The 23,351-nt window shown below is 39.7% G+C and overlaps 1 protein-coding gene across 1 annotated transcript; it reads right to left on the bottom strand.

Moving 5' to 3' along the window:
* Positions 1–2,999: 2,999 nt before the first annotated feature.
* Positions 3,000–22,570, bottom strand: ELOVL2 (ELOVL fatty acid elongase 2). Its single transcript, XM_062568050.1, has 7 exons — positions 22,540–22,570; positions 17,434–17,621; positions 9,921–9,998; positions 8,522–8,693; positions 6,288–6,412; positions 4,857–4,991; positions 3,000–3,148 (listed from the first exon to the last, which is right to left on the bottom strand). Exons 1-7 carry the CDS (start codon positions 22,553–22,555, stop codon positions 3,020–3,022), a joined length of 843 nt encoding a protein of 280 aa, XP_062424034.1. The 5' UTR covers positions 22,556–22,570; the 3' UTR covers positions 3,000–3,019.
* Between the last annotated feature and the right edge of the window lie 781 nt (positions 22,571–23,351).

Here is a 23,351-nt window from a genome sequence, read left to right as displayed (position 1 = left end):
AGCTTTTAAAGACGATTTCAGAATAAAGACGGTCTTAAATACCCATTTCCCAGAAATTTTATACCTTAAAGGGGGATGCAGAAACCCCTGATAGTAAAACTTGTTTATTTACAGTGTTACTTATTACAGGAAAGTCATTTTAAAAAGTCAATGCTTCTTTCTCTTCAAAGTTGCAGCATTTAAGATGTTAAAACAAATCTGAAGAATTTAAAACATACCTGCTTCCAGCCTTCCTGGCAGTCTGTCTCTGCAAGGTGAGATCATCTTGTGTGTGTGTATTTGTTTTTTCCCAGCCCTTTGAGCTTCAAGTAAGGCAATTTTTTTTCCTTTTTAAATTAGGTTTCAACAAAACAAAAGAAAATTAGTTTTTTCTGTTAATTTCTGTGGGTTTGGTTGTCATAGTAAACCTTAATATTTAGCTTGATGACATTGTCCGCACTGATAGTCAATTGGATGCTTTTTGCCATCAAAAGGTTATGGACTCCTTTCAGACTAAAACTCATGCTTGGCTACACATTTTTTTTTTTTGTTGTCTGCCTTAGATAAACAGTTTCAACTACTTGTCTCACCTGCCATCTTGGTAGTTGTTCTGATTCCCTCTGTCTTCACCACTTCTAGCATTGTGTCTCATACCAAAGCAACATCTGCAGGGGCCTTTGAAGCTCTCCCATTCATTCAGGGTCATGTGCAGCATCTTCAGTAAAACCCACCAATTGCTTACAATTTGAGTATTGACCAACAAGATTTTCAAAGCAAGGTTTCTGGAAGGGTCAACAGGAACTAGTATAAGCATGCAGAGCCCAGGCTTTATTACTACGGTTCTTTGGTTGCTCTCTTCCCTCCTTAGTAAATTTTTAAAAACTAAACAAAATGCTGATTTTTCATGATGGTCATCTTCAGGAAGAGAGAGCAGCAGCTAGATGAATGTTTGTGACTTGCTGTACTTGAATATTGCAGTTATTTCAGTCACCAAGTTTATGACGACATAGTTTAACAGTCTGTCTGTCTGTATATGCTGCAGCTTTATGAGGATTTCAGTTTTCTGCTGGAGCAGACAGGCTTTGTTCACATAGTTTGAATTTGTGCTCTACAAGTATGAGTCTCTTCTGTTTGAACCAATTCCAGTTACTGCTCCATTACTAAGTGCTGAATTACGGCCCTTTCCCTCTGCCTTATCACTTTCTCCTCTTGTTTTTGCTGGTCGGAAACATCTGCTTTTCCCCCACACTCTACGACTTTCTCAGCCTTCCCCTTTCCTTGCTCCCTGCAAGCCCCAGCACTCAAAGCATGCCTAGTGAGGCTGACTGCCCTGCGTCTGTGCAGCTTATGCCTGTTGCCTCCAAGACCACTTGGCAAAAAGTGAGCTAGCTGGGACACCTGAGTTGTTAGGCAGAGGAGAATTTGAGGAGAGAGGACTCGGGCCAGCTTTCTGTGCTGGCCGTATGCTGCTCCTTGGTTCCCCAGCACTGGCTGTGTGCACCTGTGTTCTTCCCTTCCTGTCCCGGGACCCCGCAGGGCGATGGGGAAGGAAAGGCCACAGTGTCCTGACAGAATTGCTTTGGTTTGTGAGATTTGCTGGCTGGGGTGACTCTGAGAAGTGTTTTTGTGTATATGGTATTGAAAGAGACTAGAATGGCATCAGCTGCAAAAAGAGAGGAAGAAAGGCTGTGTTCACTCTTGCTAGAGGCTTTGAAGGGAGCTAAATAAGTAAAGAGCAAGGGGCAGATGCCCAGAGCTAGCCTAGGGAATTCTGCTTTTCTGACTGTTTAAGTGAGAGGTAAATGCAGTTAACTGAAGCAGCAAAGATGGTGACTGACTTCTGCATGTGAGATGCACCTTTACAGCTGCAGACAGAAAATATCTCTTTGCTTTCCCTATAGAAGACTGGATCTTGGTCCCTTCTGCTTCTCTAGCTTTATTCGAGACCAGTCTGAGTAAGGTCCACCTAGCATGGAAATTGCTATATAGTATACTTTGCTCACCACTAAATCACCCTGCATCTTCTAGTATACTAATATTTGGCATTTCATGCTTCAAGTTGGCAGTGTCTTATAAGGTTAGTTTTCCTTTATGCATCTTTATGATTAAAGGATTTATCTTCATTAAGTTGTTGAGCTTCTGTTTCCTCCAAAATCCGTTTAGTTAAACTCATATTAATTTAGCACATCCAAATTGACCTACCTGCTCTGACTGGAGCTCAAAAACCTGTACTGTTGTGTAATATTATGTGCTCTAAATCCCACACCATGCAGCTCACTGGTGCTACCTGTCCCAGCCCCCTGAAAGTGTAAGCTCCCACCAACCCCAGTGGCATTTTAGTCTTGGGTCTCAACACACACAGCATGCGAGCATAGCGCAGGTCTGTTTGCATACCCTACGATGGTCTACTTGGGCTCTGCCTTCTGCTGCATCTCTCCCCAGAACTCCTGTGGGGATGTAGGGATGGCTGGATCCAGCTGGCGTCTGAAGAAGGAGTAGGAGAAGGGAGATGGTGTGCATTGGGAAAAGCTTAGGAAGCAGTAGAGAGGTATGGTGATGGAAACAGTGATTCTCCTATCTATTTTCCCCCCTTTTTTCCTTCTTTTTTCACTTCAACCACAGTTTAGCTGAGTTTAGGTGTGCTGCAAACCCTTGTCCTGAGACTTCACACACACAAAAAATGCTCAGCTTGTTAGTCTGAACAGAATCCTAACCTTCAGAAGGCTTCAATGGATATATCCACACAGTGTTTTATAAGGCTTTTTTTGTCAGCATTAGAGATCTGAAGGATTTTATTTTCTTTTGCTTTTGAGAGAAATGGTGTTTCTGTTGGTCTTATTGCTCTGATGGTAATCTTTTATAGGGCAAGTAAATCTACTTATTTTGTTAAAACCTAAATAGCAGTATATTAGTGTCTGGTACAAAGAACTGATAAACGTAATCAAACAGGGTTTAATCTACAAGGGTAATTCAGTCTTTTTTTTGTTTTTCCTTTTTTAGAAAAAAAAAGGGGGGGGGGAATAGTATTGAGTTACTGTACTTATTGTGCTTTCTTATTGTTCAGGAACCCATTGGCAGTAGCAAAGTAGTCCTTATGGAAACCGTTCTTGATTTCTGTTGTGAGAGAGGTTTCCTTTACAGCCGTTCTTGAAGGTGTTTTCCGGTATGTCTATAAAGCAAAACCCAAACTTGAATTTGTTTAGTGCCTCCAAAATACTGTTTATGGTTAACTGTAACATGGAGCTGTCTAGTGTATGTTTGATGCAGATATATGCTTGCTTCAGGCTGTCTTAAGGGAACAATATTACTTTCGTTGCTGTGGATGATATTACCTTACTAGTATTACTGTAATACTTCCTGGCATCAAAAGAGATTTTAAGCCCTCTCCACTAGAAGCTATATGTATGCAGGCTGGCTGCAGCAGTCCCTGCTAAGAAAAAGGTTGAAGTAAACAGTACTAAGATTTAGCTGCTTGTTTCTGTTTCCTAAGGAGAAAGGAAGGCTCAAAAAGTTGCCCACCAGAGCAAATCCACATCTTCTAAGTCCTGTTTGCAGTTTCTTACTCCCTCAAAGTGTTGCTGTAAGGCTTAATTTAATCTTCCATTTTGAAACTTCAGACACTGCAACATGTAAATGTAGAAGTCTGTGGGCAAACAAACTAATTTCTCTCCAAAAGCTTGTTGGAGGTTTGTCAGTTCCCCCTCTGCTGGGTGGAATACAGGAGCCTGAGCAGAAGAAACACCAGCGACTGAGTTGCATTTGTTTGAAGAACTCCAGTATCCTAGTGAACAGGTTCAAATATCATGCACATCACTGGGTTTCAATTAAGGCCCTAGTGAGGGTAATGACTTAATTTCTCATGTAGCGTATTCACCATTTTGTTCCCGTGTTAAGGATTTTGAAAAAATATCCAAATGTCAATGGCTTGTATAATCCATTTGGTTGAGAGGCAATTAAGAAAAAAAAAAAAGACTATGAAGAAGTTATGATTTATTTAAAGAATTCTACATCTGTCATTCTGATTTGTAATTACAAAATGCATATTCTAGCTCACGTTTCCTATCTAGAGGTACTTTCAACTAAAAAACATCTAAACTTATTTTAAATGAAGTTTTGTAAGCAAGTTTTGCAGAGCTCCTTACATGTGTGAAATATTAACATTTTTATAAGCTCTCTTCTCTTTCCATCCAGATTTTAAAATCAATACAAATATTTAACCAATGTGACTTGTAGTAATATATGTGACTGTGTTTCTGGGATTCACAAGAAACTGTTTATAGTTGTCAAAGATCTTCAAGATCAGGTTTTGACTGGGGTATTTAACAGAACCAAACACGAACTGACAAAAATTTGGGATAGTTCAACTTATTTCTGTTGAACAGCACTTGGTCATTATTGAATCATCAAACTCTAAATACTAATTGCAACAAAATCAGAGTTAATATCTTAGTCTCTGTTGACTTGTCTTAATCATTTCATGTAGAGTTTTTAAAATAAATTACTTTTTTTCTTGTTAGGGTGATAGTTTTAAAGATATCTTAAAAACAAAACTTTGAAACAAAATGAATGTCTTGCAGACTTATGAGTGCAGAATTAAGCCCTAGCACAAGACTGTACTTCGTTACAGTATGGTAGAGCTGAGTCCCTATACGGGTTCACAGTTACTGAATACCTGTCTCTTGTAGAAATTACTGCATTTGTTATTCTTGATTAACACACACACATATGCACACGTGCGCGCACACACACACACATGTATACACAATATTTTGTGTACTGACACTTGTTTTACATTTGAGTTCATCAAGTCCACTAAGCAAAAAGTTTTTTCGTCCCCCTCCCCACCCTTGTCAGAAAGATCTTGGAAGACCACTTACCTTAATGTAAAAGTTTATGAAGAGAATAACCAACGTAGCCATATAGGAGGACTGGAACATGAGGCAGCCAAATGGAAACCCGCATGGCTTCACAGCTGCACTGAGTGTGTGCACGATAGTGAGCAGAAACTGGATCTGTAGAAGAAAGATCATGCACAAGCATTTACCAAGTTAAACTAGATACAATAATTGCCTAGTCACGTGGTTCAGCTCTTTGAAGTTTTGTGCGTTCTTGAAAACAGTCCCTTTCTGAACCTGTGAACATTTTGTTAGGATTAATTTAGAATGGCAGCCTTATGAGATCTTAAACTAAGAGATTGGAGATTTCTGAAAATACGAATTCACAGGTCTGAAGTGCTTTATTTACAAAATGAAAGCCCTTTTCTTTTAAAAGGGGTTGTGATATCTTCCAGGTGCTGCTGCACCAGGTACAGCATTGTTAGCAGGTAGAAACTCAACAAAACTCTGAGGACTCAAGATAGTAACTCTAGAAATCCGAACAGAAAGCAGAAATCCCAGATCTGAGGAGGACTTTGGGTATGCTGGGGTTTGCACTTATTGAGTTTAGGGGGGGACAAACGAAGAGGTGGAGAAGAAATTGCAAAAGGGTCTCAGCACGTTGGGCTTTCGAGGACCGCCCATGCAGCTGAACTGGATTCTCCCCAGGCAGCTGAGGATGTCCTCGATGCAGTGTTGCAGGGGTGCACTTCAGAGGGCAGCAAGTTTTCATTGCATATAATTCCAGCTCAGAGAAGAACGCTTTCTAACTGCATTTCTACAAAGGTATTTTTAAGCTTACTGCACACATCTTTACTCCCAAATAAGATGAGCCATAAAACACACAAAAAAGTTTTTGTCATATCAAGCCTTCTATCTTATTGATAGAAGCTTTTGATGTGACTGAGCTCTTTGTATACGGCAACTGCTGGAATAGACAGAAAGTGTCTTGTTGTCTAACAGTCTATTTGTTTCCATCATTGGGCATTTTGTAGCACGGTTACGCTTCTTGACTCTTTGATTTTCTTCACTGGATGACACACAGTTTTCCAAGCTGTAAGGCCATATAAGAAGTGTCCAGTGTACATTTTAACATCCTACATAATTGATAGCTTTTATAACTTTTTAATCAGTAGTCCATTTACTTTGATTAAATAGTGTCCATTTTCTATTTGATAGGCCATGAATAATGAGGCTTTTGGACTGTAGAGTTTCTACTTGATAGTGGTGAAACATTTCTGAGCATCATGCTCTTTATTAGGTTGTATTTGGCCGTACTATTGAATTAATTTGCATGATAGTTTTATTCTATTTGAATTGTAACTGGCTTAATTCTGCAAATAATAGTATGTACCCATCATTCTTTTTATCCTCTCTGGCGTTTTGAAGGATTTCTGATATTTTAAGAAAAGAGGGAGTAGAAGAGATGCATACCAGTTGTGCCTGAGTGAGGTATTTCTTCCACCATAGATATTTGCGCATGGAAGGGATGACTGACAGTCCATAATAAGAATACATGAGCACATGGATAAAGCTGTTCAAAGTAGGTCCGAAGAAACCTACAAAAATTGAACAAGGAAAACATTTTGTATACCAACTGCTGAAAACTGTGATACTATTATTAGGTATATTGCTAGCAGCCTCCTGCCTATGGCAAGTCTTCCTGATGCTGTGCTTACCCTTTGGTACAGATGTTCTTGATGTGAATGAGATTCTGTAGTAGGAACTAAATGATGCTTCCCAAAGTGTTTTTTCTCTCATTGAAGAGCATATTCTGATTGTGTGTCTTCCATTTGCTTTGCTTTCCTTTTCTGCAGTTTGCAGATTATTGCTTTTGCTACCCTCCTAAACATGCTTTGCGTGAGTATCTCCACTATTGCTATAAGCTTGAAACACCTCAGTGGGTGATGGTGCTGCTGTTGCAGTAGCTTGGTGTTCTGGGGGCCACAGAGCCTCACATTTTCTGATGCAGCAGTAAATGCTTTGCTTTGTGTCTGAATTAAACTGGCCTAGTGTAATTTTGAGCATTGCTTTAATTTACTTCAGTGGCTCTTCTGCTAGATGCAGATTTTCAGAATCTTGCCCCAAGTAATACCTTGCTAGTCTAATTACTGATAATTATTAAATACTAATTTTAGAGCAAAGTAATTGCCCTCTGTACTTTACAGATCATTGAGAAGTAAGAGCACTAATTTACCTGGCATATGTCCCTGTGATTGATTGCAGTGCTTAACTACAAAATGTTCTCTCCAATTGTTTTGATTTTCTACTGAATTAACTACTGTATTTTCCACTCTGTTAGTTATAACTGTGTAAAGTTGGTGCAGAGTGTGGGGAATGTGTTCAGATACAATAGAAATCACAAAAGTCTGTAACTGCTCAACTATATTTATGCTTCTGTAGAAACAGCTTGTAATTCCTATTAAATCCTGCATCTACAATTCTACTTATGAGTGCTTTATTTTGACTTTGCACTGTCCAAAATGAGTGCAACAGATGCAAAAACTTTTTGTTTTGAAAAGCACCTGTACCAAGTTGTTTCACAAAATATTACAGCAGACGGAGGAGCTTCAGGTCAAAAATGCTCCTTTTCTGCTCAACTCTGATAACAAGGCTGCAGGAAGTCTCTGTCTGTATGAAGCCTTGGAGAAGCGTGCATGTTGTGAAACACTTGAAATATGTACTACAAAACTGTAGTGAATTAAATGCCAAGTAAGCAGCCTGTTGCACTGTACATCTCTTTCACTGCAGCAGAGAAGACAGACAGTCATCTTAATATCCTATTAAGATGAAACTGGTCTAATGATTATTGTTGTGAACTACATTGGACCAAAGGTTTAATGAGCTAAAGAAGGCTGCTACTTCTACCAATTCAATGCAAAATGTAGGACAGTATTAGTTAGAGCTGGCTGTTGTGTTTGGAGTTCAATCAGAGTTCAAGTTTTTTTGCTGTAAATTTGCTTGGAGGCAGGGCCGATTTAGTTTGACCTGCTGCATTGTATGTGTCCTCGTGTCAGTTCTACTGTAAGCATAAAAATTCTCTATAGGTTTTATAAACTTAAATAACTTCTTAAGAGTCTCTACTATGTAATAATGTGTGCTATTAACCACTAAAGCAATGTCTGATATTGTAGATAGTGTAGACTTTTTGTCTTATGCCACTAGACAGCTGTTTCTTTCTCTTAAAAAAAACAAACCCCAGACTGATATTTTAGTTTGTGATTATGTAAGTAAACTATCTAAAGGAAAATGCCAGATTGATGCATATAGGACTCAAATCTGCAAAAATGCATTTTTTTTTTTTTTTGTGTGTGTGATTAACATTGACTTTACTAGGGTAATGATTTCATTCTACATCTGCTTTTGGAGTATATTTTGTATATATTCTCATTTTTGTGTACTGCTCGGTAGTGTTATGCTGTCTAGAAGTGGTTTGGAAAAAGCAAATATGAGAGATTGTGGAAGCTAAGTGATAATCCACGGCTTAACATTCAAAACTACTTTTGTTCTGAACTTTTACCTATGCTTTTAGTTTTATAGAGATCTGCAAGTGTTTAGCAGTTCTGAAAGATATGCTTTGAATTTAAGTAATCATCTAACATTAATATGGTTGTCCTGCCCTCCAGTAATAGGTGATTTACACTCCAGGTAATGAAGTAAAGACTTACTTTGACCACAAGGTATCCAGTTCAGGACACACCACCAAATGTTAAACATAGTGGCATGATGATACACATGAAGGAACGTGATCTGGCTGCTTTTCTTTCTCAGTACAAAGAAGATAGTGTCCATGAATTCAATTAATTTGGAAAAATAATACCACCACAGCACCTTGGCTACCTGTAAGAACAAAGGAGCAGGAGATCAATATCTGCTTACAAAAGGGCTTAAATACTGCTGCTCTTCATCAGTCCTTAGCCACAAAACTCCCCACCAGATATCAATATCCTTTGAAGGAGGAACACAAGTTCTGACTTCAACTTTTTTCTCTTAAAGAATGAGGCTGCTTAATTCATCATTTCTGTGATTTGTCTAGCTATGATTTAAGAAATTTAAACTTTGAGCAAGACTCTTCTAACTGTTCTAATAACTTATTATCAAAGATGCAGCCTTTCAAAGACGCAGCCTTTCAAAGCTGCTGCCATATACATCTTCTTGTCACTGAATAGATTATGCTGGCAACTGCTTGTTTTTAAATTCAGTTTTGGCTCTGCAAAATTATAATGTTGTGGGCATATCTTGAGCTCTAAGTATTACACAGAGCACCATAATGTGCATCTGCTGAGCTAAAAGCAGGTGATACTTGCTCTGCCAGCACTGAATGGTCAGCTGTCTGTACGTAGCCTGTAGCCACCCTTGATGATGCAGAGCAATAAAATGATGATGAGCAGAAGGTTTAAGGATGGTTGGTTAAAACAAAAAGGTGGAAACATCTTGCTGATAGTCAGTTAAATGCATTTTTTTTCTGTTTACTTGCCAAAATACAGACAAATTTGGTAGGAGTGGTGGCAGGGAAACTGGTGGGAGTTACCTAGTCTTTCTGCCCCTGAGCTCCAACTCTATCTGGAAAGTAAGCTCAAAGTAGGGAACCACAGACGATTAACACACAGCATTGTTGAGGTGCAGAAATAAAGTTTTAAATGAGGAAGAGCCAAGGCAGCAAAATAGCTCTGAAATTTTTCAAAGTTTGGAATTGGGCTTGAATCCATTTCCGGCTACAACTCAACAGATGTTACATTTTACATGATTGACTTTTCTCAGTAGTTCTTAAATGACTCATATTTTCTAACAGTTATGGAGCACTGTTTTGATCACAAATCTTGATATACAGCTTTTAAAACTGCTCTCTGTTATGTTTTCTGTAGAAAGGATGCATCTGTATTCAACCAAAAATGCTAATATTTCCCGTTGGCTACCATGTAGTAGGCATCCCATTTAAAATCCTCATGTTAAAGGTATCACTTATGGCATCCTTTTAACTGGTATGAACACAGGGGTGTCACACCTAGTCTGCAGAGGGCAGGGCCACTGCAGATGCCGGGGGCCTGAGCTGCTGCCGTGTCTTACCCGGATGTCAGCTTCCCCCGCGCTGTGGAGGTTCTGACACTGTATGTTGTAGCCTCCTTCCCACGTGGCAAGGATGAGCTGGAACAAAAAATATGGCAGTTAAACTCCTGAACAGACGAAGTGGCTCTCTTTCTGCCCTGCAGCTGTTCTGCAGTTTTGGAAGGAACAGCATAGGAATACGGGAGGTGCCAATTCATCGCATGGAATGATGCTGTTAAACCAGAGAACTTGCAGCTCTCTCTTCTGTTCTGAAATGGAAAAAGCATCAGGCTGTGATGGAAATATACACTGAAATGATGTACCTTTTACCTTTCTCTGACTTTAGAGCCTTCAAAGCATCCATTAATATCTCATTACTGTTGCAGTGGTCCTTAGTCCAGAGCTTATGCTGGAATATTTTCTCTCTGACATGAAGCAGTATGAACAGAGTTTACCAGACTTACTGGTACAGTAAACCCCTTCCTCTCCTCAAGAAAAATATGCAAGGCTAAGCAAGCATAGAGTGAGAGATACATTTCCCTACATCATACAGGCATGTCCTTATCCTACGTTGTTGAAGGCGGGTGGAGGGAGAAGAGAGCAGGCATGGTGCTGAACGGAGAAATGAACAGAGGCATGAGCAATTTCTTAGCCGTGCCCTGGTGGTGCCTTCCAGCAGCCTGCCACGATGCACCAAAGCATGAGCGCATGTCGCACTGGGAAGCAGACAAAGCAGTGAAATGCCAGGCTACTGCTCTGTGCTGAAGGTTTCTGGGAAGCTACATGGTGGCTCTTCCGTGGAATATTTGTGTAGTAACGGTCACCTGAAGCAATAGCAGCCCTTTTGAAATAGGGAACATAATCTGTTATTTACATGTTATTTACATAATCTGTATGCACTATGAAGTGAAGTATCAGCTTACTTTAAAAAGGTCTTGCTTACTTTTGAATGTGTGGACAGTGTTTCTCAGGGCTAAATCAAGGAATTCATAGTTTGGGGTCCCTCTCCACAGAGGATGCAGGTTCTGTAGTGAGCAGGAGAAGTACATTTAAGTGTTATGCTGTAAGCAGTGTTGCAAGCTGCTGTGAGAAGTGGATTGTTTTCAACTCTGGCACTATATTCACGAAGAAGATTTGTGTCAGGGTCAGTACAAACAGACTTCCCCTCCACTTCAGACTGTCAATCACCTGTCTATGATATGTGGCAATCTATGTGAAGTGAAGCAGACATATATTCTCAGGGATCAAGCTGAATTAATTTCTAGAATAAGTGCATGCCATTAACAATAATAAATGATCATTTTTATTAGATCCAGAGAATTAGAAAATATCTCAGAATGCCCATTATAAATTCACATTAAAAAATTTGAGAGATAAGGTCTTCTCCTACTTTTCCCCTGAATCACACTTCTCTGATTGTCTCTGTAGTTCTAATACCTCAGGTTCCTGTGACCAAAATAATAGAGAAGCTACTGCATTGTGGAAGAGAGAGAGAAGAAGAGACAATAAATAAATGTTTTACAAATCACTGTTTTGCAACAACTAAGGTAAATGCACTCCATTTTGGAACAGTCCTTGTTTTGGTGGATTTGCCTCCAGTGTGTGCTAGAGGTCACCAAACAAAACAGGATGCGACTGGAATCTGAAAAAAAAATGAAAGCCTGACAGAAATCCAGCTGGAGAAGCCCACATGGATGTTTGATGTGACTGTGGCCACAACTTGTCCTGCCAAGTGGCCTCTGCTCCAGTGTTGTGCCTGTGAGCACGTGGGCCTGGGACTTGTGCTCCTCTGCTCTCACCGCTGCATCAGGAGGGTGGGAAGGGGAGACACAGGTCTTGTGGTCACTTGACCTGATGCTAAAGAGGAGAAGAAGGAGGTCAGAGCTCCTTGAGGAAAACAAGGTATTCTCAGCGACATGTTCTTGTTGGACTGTGGCTTGACGCCCATCTTTGTGCCACCTTGCCCATCTCACCTCAGCTGTGTGCAACTATGTCTGACTTTAGTTTCATTAGCTGACAGTTTATTTCCTTCCTATCTTTTAAGAAGCAACTGAGTGGAAAAGGGGTGATTTCAAATCCAGTTCCAGGACTGGAGTGACAGGAGCTCATCTGGAGGCAGCATTTTGGATGCCACCAGGCTACGGTGGTGATATCCGGGAGCTTTGGTAAGGAACTATCTCAAATAACAGCGTTAAGAGCTCTGCCAGAAACTTCCACGGCTAGTACTGTTAATAGAAGCATGAAGAATGTGATATTGCCTCTACTCTTGATAGATATTTTCCTCGAGCAATATTGGCTTTCTCCTCAACCATCGTTGGCTTTATTGGGTGGCGGGGAGGCACTAGTACCATTTTTGGCACCTTGTGACTGTATGATTTTAAACTGTGACCCACAGAAACTCAAAACCCACAAAACAAATGAAAAACTACAGCTGACTACTTCCCCTTGTTGTACAAGGCAACATCTCAGACTAGGAAAAACATTTCCCTTGATTTTACTGAGGAACATGCAGCCTCTACTGCTGACATAAACACAGTCACCTTATTGAGGTAAGAAATAAAATTTGTATTTTGACGTATTCATCATGATATGTTTTGTGTGTGTGACATGATGCACCTATAGCATTTCTTATCTAAGGCTCTGAAACAATTTTACCTTATGAGAGAGATGTAATTTTAAACAATGTTTTCATGATGAATTAAAATTAAAGCAATCTCATTTGACTGATTTTATTGCATTCTATATCTGTAAACTCATATCTTTCTTATGCCTAAATTTGTGGAATTTATTCCTTTTCCTTCTAATTTATCATTATGAATCTCTTTTTATTGGAGCATGAGTGCAGAAATACTTTACCCTTTTTCACTCGTTTTTGTCTTTCCTTAGCAACTCATTTTATTGTTGTGTTGAAGATGCCTAACCTCATAAAAGCCTATTCTACAGGTAAAATATTATCTGACAGAAATTTGTTGGAAAAATCAGCTATTTTAAAACATTTTGATTTGGTTTGCAGATATTCTGATCCATTTATCATTATAATAGGCTTCTTTTCAAAAACTATTTTTTTGTTCTGTGTGTGGATGTTTTTGTATTTCAGCTTGGAAATTTTCCTGATGATCTGTACTAAATTGGTCTGCTAAGTCATATAAGATTTTTCAAGAAAGCCATTTCTAGCTTTCATGGTGGAAAATGAGATACGAAAACCTATAAAGGTTCAGAAATTTTTATTCTTTCTAATGCCATAGATTTTTAACTTGATGTTTGAAAAATCTGTAATTCTCTAAGTGCAGGTCAGTAGATCAGTCAGCAAGTAAATGGACATACAGCTTTGGGCTAAGAATACCCTTCTTTCTGACTTCAGAGTTTTCTTTAATATGTTCTTTTGTTTGTTCTTCTGTGATTCATTATAATGCTGGATTTGTAGATGATACTGTGCTCTTATCGCCTCAGGTTGCTTGACTTGGCTCTCCGTTTTTTATCTGTATTTCAACAGCCAGCAGCTTAGAGAGAAAATCTCTTCTGAGTATCCTAACCGTGTTCTTTTGTGTCAGCTTTTTGTAGCTCAACATTTCTATTCTCTGTTGTTAGGTGACTCACATGCTGTAAGGTCTCCTTTAGGGAAGCAAGGAGAATCCACTTTGAGTTGACGTTTTCTTTTTCAGAGTAATCTTTAAGATTTCTGGTTAACTCTCTAATAAAACATTAGCAGTGAAATTTGAAAGGTGGTGAGAATGAAAAGCACTCTTCTACTTCTCTTTCTGAGCAGGGTGTTCAAGCAGTGCTCAGCCTAAGCCATGACTTTCACTCTTGGTATGTATGATGTGGAAGGTAAACAGTTTACCTGATGGTCCTAAATGAGCCAGCTGCATAGCTGGCACAGAAGCTGGTACTTTGATACGAAACATCCAGTTATCAGGTCTCCTTTTCTCTGATATGTTATAAAGTGAAGTTATATGTTACTTTTATTATTTTAGTTGTCTTCCTTTCCACCTCCTGAGCACTTCCCCAGTTCTGCAGAGCTGATGGTACTGTTAATCACGCAGAGATTGTGCAAGTCCAGAATCTATTAGGGAGATAGGAAAACCTTTCCCCGGCCTCCAAAATACAAAATCTGTCTCAATGCTCTTTTGAGTGTTTTGCATTCTTGGCAACCTCCTATCATGAAAATAAAGCACATGCATTATGTGATGCTATTCACATAAATAGATCATGTAAAGAAGAAAACTTTTCATGTTCCTCATGAAAAAATGTCTACTCAGTAGCAATATTCTTTTAATTTAGTAGAGTTTTCATTTTCTGCTGCTGTTCCAGTGATGCGGTTAATAAGTTTCAGTCATTATACTAGTAATGAATCTTTCCTCACCTTTCTGAGTATTAAGAGCACAACAATTTGTTGGTTCACTGCAGCAGTCTAATTTCTGCTCTTTTTAAAATGGTGAATCATGTTTAGGAATAAGAGCTGGTTCCTTTGCATGGAATCTCAGCAGAAGGAGGTCAGCGGATGCCAGAGGATGGTGCCAGAGCCTCTTGCCTTGCTGAATAACAGAATAAGCACCAAGAGCTTATTCAAGCAAGACCTAGATGTCTAGAAGCCTAAGCTCTGTTCATTTCAAGTTCCTAGCATTAGAACTCCAAAGCTGCAAATTGCTCCTGCATTTGTCCCCCCCCCAAAAGGTAGGCTAGAAAGGAAAACAACATGATTTTCTTTATGGATGTTCCTAGTTCTATTGAACAGTTGATTTCTGTTCCAGGAGTTCTAGAAAAGGTTTGTTGCATGTTGGGCTTCCTCAGTGAGAAGAAGCCGGGAAGCCACAACTAATTTCGCCTTGTTCCAGAACAGGGGAAAAAGAGAAGATGAGGCATCAACACCTATAAGGTGAACAGGCATTATGAAGCATTTGGAATACTTTTAGTTGATCTAGAGAGAGGGTTGGTGTTTGCAGTCTCAGGGAGCTACACAGATATCCTTCCTCACCTTGAACTTCTCTTAAGATTTTTTCTGTCATTTATTTATAATAATGAATCACTGAAGTTTTAGCTCCTTGTCCAAAACCACCACTTAGCAAGACTTCTGGTTCTGCAAGCCTCAACTTCCATTCCTCAGAGGAAAAGCCATGAATAGGAACCAGGTAAATAGGCTACAAAAAACTGTGGAGCTAGTATTATGGAATAGAGTCTCGTACTCTGTGAAAACAGCCTGGCAGTCAGCCAGATAGTCCAGAGCTGAGAGTGAAATCTGCAAAAAAAGCAGCTGACAAAATATCAAGCGCATCACATATGATGTCTCCTATGTTCCTGCCAAATGCAGAATGTGAAGCTGTGAGCCACTGCCCACCATGCCCAGCTGCAGTTACAGAGGGTTAAGCCAGCAGCCTGCAGCTGCAGAGCCAAGGGCTGAAGGGCTAATCTGAGGACTTGCACAACCCAGCGATCATCTTCAGCAAACTTAGCCTCAGGGAGGAAACAGCAGTAAGGCAGCTGGAGATGAACTGACCCCATGCAATCCCTACAAGGATATGAAGGTGGCTAAAACCTAGTCTGCTCCATTCGCACAAGTCAGACCTGCTATAATTCTTTTTCTTTATTCACCTGCTTGTGGCAGGCTGAATCAGGCTGAAAAGGGAAAAGATAGTGGGATTTTGTGTGTGTGTGTGTGTGCAACTAGCTCTTTTCTCTGAGCCTTACTACTCTAGTCAGATATCTGCATATCTTTAAACAGAAAAAGGGATTTAACCACTTAGGTGCTGATTTAAATTCTGGAGCAGATCAGTGTGGAGTCATCAGGCCTTCCAGCAGCTGGGCCTGTGCTTGTTTCTCCTTTGCTCCGGGCCAGATCTTGCAGTCTCAGACACTCAGAGCAACTGCTGAAGCCAGCTAGAGCTTGGGCTGGGGTGAAGCTCTGTGTCGCACGGTCGGTCCTTTGCTTGTAGGCACAGATCTAAACCGCTGTCCGGCCTTTTGACCCAGCCAGTCACCTGGTGTTTAGCTCAAATTCATTTAAAACTTGAAATCTTTGGGGTTCCATTTGGCTTCTGAGAAAAGCAAAGCTTCCTGCCCTGCTGACAGAGCAATCAGCCCTTGTTTTCCTCATGGAAACCGCTGCTGTGGCGCGGAAGCGCTGAGAGGGCGGGCTGGGCAAGGCTGCACAGTCAGCTCGCACCTTCGCAAGTCACACCACAAAACCAAGCGCATCCTTCGGCCAGGGTGGGCTTTTCATTCCCCGGGTCACCTTTTACACCAAGTCAGGAAAAGTTTTGTGGTTTTTGTCTTTTAAAATTTGCTTTTTAGGGTCATAAGCAAGGGATGATAACAATTTTATCTTAAAAGTACCTCCACCATCACAAGGCTTAAAACAGGGAGCTCCCAAATATTATCAAAGCAGTGACTGCTGGTTTCCCCACCGCAGCTATCAGCTCTGGGGGAAGCGGTTTTTCTGCGCTCGACACGCTGCTGCTGTTAGTGTGCAGCAGCTACAGACGCTGTGATTTCAAGGGAGGGGGTGGAGGTGCCAGCTTTCCTCATGACCAAGAGCGTGAGGAAGCCAAGGTCTGAATTCAGGCAGACTCACGCATGCAGCTTGGAATGGACCTGTAATGCATTAAAAATTGCCGAAGCGTAACCTTACAGGAGAGGAGAGCGAACTGTGCCCTGCCGCAGCTGGAAGGGTTGCTCCTCGCTGCCGGCCGCGGCTGTTGGATGCTGGCAGGACGAGCATCACCTTCATGTGACCTTCAGGCCAGCCCTGTTTCTTTCGACAGGGAGTGACAGCGCACCAGTTTCTGCAGAGAAGAGCTGCTCGAGTCTTTTACTACGGAGAAATTGTCAGATATATTCAAACCTCCCTTGTAGTTATGACTGGATCCCCGTTTCTATGAGTATATTCCTTCCTGATTAAGTGCTCACAAAGTAATCTGCGATTGTGTTCAGCCTCCAAGTCCCCACAGCACTCACTTTTCGTTGAACTTGCATGTTTTTATGATCTGTCTGCTGCATAATGTTTGCATTCTCTGGCTAAATGAAGGAAGTTTTTTAGACAGGAGAGAGAGAAAAATTAAGCTGAACTGCCAATACTGTAGATAACTCAGTACTTGCTCTCATATATAAATCTGTTCACATTTTAAAATGGGCATTTCTTCAAAGAATAACCTCCCACAGATATTCACACAATCCACAGATATTCATGTAATCCCAACATTCATAGATATCAAAGTGTGATGTGTAGGCATGTTTGAACCGCGCGGCTGCTGGGGATTCAGATTCGTGCTTGTAAACGCTGTCTTAGTAGCAGCCAGCTCTCTCCAGGGGTGAACTGCAGCTCAGCAATGACAGTTCAGATATACTGAAATCCAAGCTGAGTAGGTACTGTACAAGTTACTGCCCAATTGCTAAGCCTTCTCAGGGACTTTTCTTGATGTTGAATTACTTTGCTGCTGGCGATAAATTTCATAGCAAAACTATCTACTGCTAAGATACTTCTGCTAAAAACTGTTTATTGCTCAGCCTTCTCACCCATGCTGCATTAAAGACTGCTTACCTCTACGAACATGTACAGGGAGAGCAGCGTAATCCCAAGGTTATATACAATGAGGTGAGCCCTGAGTGAGAAAGCAGGCCTGTTCTTCATGAACTGGTCGCCCAGCCGTATGCAGAGTAGGTATATTCCAGTAAGGAAAAATGTGGGAAGATAAGAGTCCAGAAGGAACCATCCTCTAACCCTGGAATCTGAAAAGAAATACATGAAACATGCAATTAAGAAGTTTTTGGTAAAGTATTGCTTAAAGCAAGGCATGATATTGCAAATAAGTAAAAGCACAAGAAGGAACCTGCCATGCTTTGCTCACTTCAGGAACTTTAGTTGTATTTAACTCTCCAATATGGCATATTCATTTTGAATTTGTGCAGTGAAAACACATAAAATTTGCTAATAATTTAAGATCATTTAAATCTCCTTTCTTTAACAGGACAGAGAAAATGAAAATGAAAATATCATATACTCTTTTTTCTTTAACTTAATATTTAATTAAATCATGTCTTAATCTATTCAGTGGACAAACATCCTGCAGACAATATTAAATACAAAGCATGCATGAGAAGTTGCCAGTTCATATATTATTCTGCATTTTCCACATGTATATGAAGGTATATACTATTTGCTAGAAAACATCTATATGGGGGGCAGATTTTTCAAAAGCATTAAATATGAAAGACAGATGACAAACAAATGTTTACTTTGCTGGTCATCAAAGATATTTGGTGTCTCATAGGTTATCTGTCCCAATTGCATGATCCTGAAATGAAACATTAAAGTCCAGTCCTTATTCACACAAGTAATCCCACTGGAAGTAATCAGACACTTGAGGGTATATGAGCAAAGTCTAGTGCTACGTGCAAGTCGGAGGCACTGCTCATTGTCCTGGGATCAGGACATGATGAGCAAAGGCATCAATTTCAGAGGCAATTTTCCCCAACAGCAATCTTTAAATGTTTGTCCGTGACAAGAAAAATGGGCATCGTGACTAAAAGCAGATAGCATGAATTGGTGTTTTTCACATTCAGATTTGTCTAGTTTTTTAGAAAGGATACTCCGAATTTCTCATGGAGAAAGTGAAGAAATCACTGAGTGAAAAGCTGTTGCAGAGTCACAGTGGTTCCTTCTGATCTTAGAAACTGTTTTAAATTATTGAGTTTACTTTTTACAAGAGCAGGATTAGGTTGAAAATTGTAACAGAAGAAAAAGGTTTTCACAGTGCAGGAAAAATAACTTTACATCTTTAATAACCAAGTTGAATTCGGGAAGGACTGGGCAATGGAGGACACACAAACCGAGTGTGATTGAGCATTTATAAACTGTTACACATTGCAACATTACTTTGCCAGCAAGAATTTTCTTATAAATATGTACATGCGTATAGGTAGGTATACTCAAAGTGAAGTTAGAGTAACCTGCTTATGAACAGGACTCTGAACACCTGCATTCTTTACAATTTCATCCTCCCTCCACTCTCCACCTTGCTTCCCAGTGGCTGCAACATTCATCTGTGTGAATTGGCTTTGGTGTGGGATATAAGTTCCTTCGCAGGAGTGACTTTCAACCAGAAATCCAGTGCTGTCATGGTTTTGACTCTCCCTTCAGGGCTCCCTTAAAACACCTTCACTCTCTTGAAGAGGACACGTGTAGGACCAAAGCAATAGCAAAAGAAAACCATCAGTCGCAAAGCACAGGCCTTCCTTTAGGGTGGCTTTGCTTTGCTCTGCATTACCAAGATAAGAATACCCATTTTCTGTCTTCAGATCTCAACGCCTATTTACAATCATCTCAATGTGGGAGTAATATACTTCTGACATCTCTCTTAAGGTTTACAAGACATTTCAGAAGCTCTGGATTTGATGTGTTCCAGGTGATTCTGCTTCCATGTGAGCTCTAAACAGGACACAGGAGTCATAGGGTGTGTGAAGTTCTCTAGATGTTGATATTGCGTATGTTTTATGATTGTAAGGATTTAATATATTTAATTGGTATCCTAAATAAAGATGAAGAAAGAAGTAATTTCAGCAAGACTACTATTTAAAGAAAGGTCTCTTTACCTGAGATCAGGAAGGGATTTCAACATTTAGTGCAAGAAGGTCACTTATACAAAGGCCAGTTGGCATTAGTAGGTATCAAAACAGTATATTTGCTCAAAGAGGAAAAGTAACTAGTAGAAATGAAATGACAAATTAAACAAAACAGCATTGAGTGCTGCCCTGGTATGCCCTCAGAAAACTAGTTTTCACATTGCCATGAGTGGGTAGAAGAATGTGGGCTGATCCATACAAAAGCAGGACTCCTTGTGCTTGTTCAGGTCAGCATATTTGAAATCTACACTATTTCTGTTTCAAGCTTCTACATAAACTATTAAAACATATTTCCTTAGTGATTATTTTCTGGCCCTGACCTCAGTATCAAGGGCAACTTGTGAAGAGTGTTTTACGAACGGCAGCCTGAAGATCCAGACTGCTTTGTCTCCGCTTACACTTATTCTTGGGTGACACAAAGAAAGAGATTTATATGTGGCAGGAAGGGAGGAAATGTATTAAAAAAAAAAAAAAAGTTATCGGAAAATGAAGAGCATTTAGCTTTACAATACTGAACCCATACAGCATCTGAATTCAAGTCCTAGGCAGTGAATAAAGGCAGTATGAAAGTGCTGGACTGCAACACGGGAAGGAGCAGGCACGCACAAGCTCTGATTGCTTCTTGAATGAACTCATTCACAGTTGCCGGCCATGATGTGCCAGACCCTTGGGATGAAATCTTGGCTCCCCTGAAATCAGTGGCAGGCCTCCCAGGCCTTTGAAAGCACCAAGCTTTTATCAGTGAGGTTTAGAAACTTTCTGATTCAGGCTTTCTGGACAGCTTTGGCAGTTGGTGTCTGGGTAGATTCAGAACTTTTAGGTGCTGAGGCTGAACAGTTTTGTAGCAATGCTTTGTTCATATTTAATTAAGCAGAGAAAAAAAGTGTTTATTCCTTCATCATAGCTTTGTTGAAATATATCTATTCTCAACCACTGCTGTTTCTTCAACAGATAAAACAGGCAAGTTTTCAGCTAGATTTATTTACTGCAATTCCATGTTTCTCAACCTTGCATAACACCAAAAGATACCCTGCAGAACAAGTAAGCTCTGGAAAAATGCTCTTTTACAGAACAATGTATCTATTCCACTTCTGTGCATGTTGTTTTGAGTCTAGATAATCTTCCCTCCAGGATTATATGGACCAACACCAAATTGTAAGCCCTCTTTTTATTAAGAGATGGAATAAATGGGCATGTACATGGCTTCTGTTACCTGAACCAAAGGACTTAGTACGTTAGCTCCAAAGCAAAGCAATTCTGTATGCAAAGTCCATCTGGCAGTGGTGGACAGAGGCACAAAGCAGACCTATATCTAAATCGTGTTCAAATCTATGATAGTACACCCTTTACTCCAGCAGTGCAGTAGTGTTAACCCGATAACTACTAACATGGTTAGAAATTGCCTCCACGAACTAGTTCTAGACATTTCTTTCTCTAAGCCACACCTGGTGGGGGTAACTATAACTAATACAATGATACTGTTATTTCAGGAGCTACTCTCTAAAACATAAACTGCCAATGTGGGATTGATTTTAAAAGAACTAAGTGCCAGTATCTAGCATTTTAAGTCTTCTTACTGCTGAAGGAAATGTGTAGATTGGATGAAAATCAGGGGAGAGAAAGAAGGGGAATGGTTTGCTGGTTTTGGACATTTGGAGGAAGCTCTCAAGAATTCATTAGATTTTCACCTGTGGGATCACTCTATCTGCTTTAAAGCTGTTTGCATTTTACTGTGAATTATGTATATGTATAAACATTGCAGTGAGCTGTGTTATTCATGAAATGTATGATATGGTGTCATTATACTACTTGTCCAAATAAAAGAAGCATGGACGAGAACTTTGTCTTTGCTGCTGGTATCTGTAGAGGGCTGGTGATATACTTGGAAGGTAGTACAAATAATACTTATTCTACTAAATTGCTTTCTAAAAGCTCAAAAGAATCTGTATAGTATTCTGTGTTGGATTAACTATAGTTCATCCCTCCAAAAAGTTTGTTCTGAATCAGTGAGGAATAAGGAATGAAGGAGAACATCATGTATATTTAAAAAAGAAAAAGAAATACTTTTATACTTCTGATTGTTTGTTATTGTTAAAATACTTTATTGTGGCAGTTATTAATTAAAAAACACAACTTTTGTTCTACTTGTTTTAATTACTTCTGTTGCAGTTCCCAAGCTGGTCACTCTTTTGTCATTAGAATTTTTTTTAAAAGGTTCAAATCAACTGCAGTGTTGTTGGGGAGGATTTTGTGCCCATTCAGACAGCTAAGATGAATGGAAACTCCTTGGTTTTAGAAATGCTACAGTTTTCTTTCCCTTATTCTCCTAATTAAGCAAGAACTGTTTCTAGGACCTGGAAAATGTTATCACAACAAAATGAGAAAATCTGTCCTTAGCTTGCCAAAGACCTTCTCTTCCTTTTCCTGGTCCTACTCAGTTTCCTTGTCCCTGACTCTAACCCCCTGGTACGACTGTTATTCTGCTTCAGTCCAAACAGAGCATGAGGCATTGCTAAGCTCTGCTAAAGTATCACTGCAATTATTTGAATAATTCTAGTCTGTATGTTTTTTGAAAGTAAGGTTAGGAAAGATGCCACTGTTCTCCCACTCTGCCTATTGGTTTATAGAGATTTTGCACATGATCCTCTTGGATGCTCAGAGCCTTTCTTTGCTGTTGCACTGAGCATCCTTCTGGACTGGGTTATTTTCTCGGTTGCTGGAATACATAATAACTGAATTATTAACAGTAGCAGGACTTCTACTTTCAGGAAAATTCAGGATGTCAGAATTCATTTTTGTCTATAGTAGGATGAAAATTTGAAATCCTAAGATAATTTCAGAAACAAATGTCTCTCAAAAATATGGTGATTTTTTAAAATTTAAAATTCAATTTAATTTAAAATTTTAAATTAAAATAGAAATTATTCATCTAGAAAATTCCAACAGCTTCCAGTTATATAATATTCTTGAGGATTAATCTAGATAGGAATTGTTTCCCAATAGAGCTGTTGTTGGAGCAACTTACCTCGAGGTCCAAACATATAGTCCACAAATGCATTTACGTCTTGGTCAAAAGCTTTCAGATACTCCTAAAAAAGAACGACAAGACAAGGATATAATTTCATGGCTCAGGTGAGCATTGTATTTACTGAAAAATTAATTTAGGATGTATTGTGTTCTAGATAATAATAGAGGCCTCATTACTGGCAATAGTGTCAAAAGCAGAAGTTTTTCATGTTCAGGATGGACGTTTTACAATGAAAAAAAAGCTAGTATCATAGCAAATCCATCTGTGATTAATATAATTTTCTCTTTAGAAAAGACATGTAAAAAAAGAGTTTTGTTTTATTTTCTCAATTGAAATCACTATTTGTAGAGAGAAGCTGGTGGTTCTTTTTTTCAGCTTCACAAAACTGCCTGGTTGTCATGGGTCTAGTGCCATCATGAGCTGAATGCACTGATGCTTTGCTCTTAAAGAAGGAACCTTTTGTGGGAGCAGTCACCTGAGATTTCTCCATTTAAAGGAATGGAGTTCATTAAAAAAAAAAAAAATCTGTAAGCAGAATCTCAAACTTCCACTAATGCAGGTCAGGGCATTCAGAGCAAGAGGAAGAGGAGGCAGGAATAGGAGGGATGAGTTATAGCGCATTGTGTTTTGAGTTCAAAGTCAATGAAGCAGCTTTGAAAGCTACTGGCAGGCTTAGTTTGTGACTGAGTTGGAAGCTGACCCCTGATCAACACAGTTCTTTCCTCAATCAGATGTGGTGGCACTTCCAAAATATTTCTTCCCAGATTGCCCTTCTGGGCAGCGGGATGGCTTCCTGCGTGCTGGGTGCC

Source organism: Rhea pennata, chromosome 2, assembly GCF_028389875.1.
Source record: "Rhea pennata isolate bPtePen1 chromosome 2, bPtePen1.pri, whole genome shotgun sequence".
NCBI lineage: Eukaryota > Metazoa > Chordata > Aves > Rheiformes > Rheidae > Rhea > Rhea pennata.
Note: the sequence above shows the minus strand (reverse complement) of the source record. Positions and strands in the feature narration are given on the sequence as shown.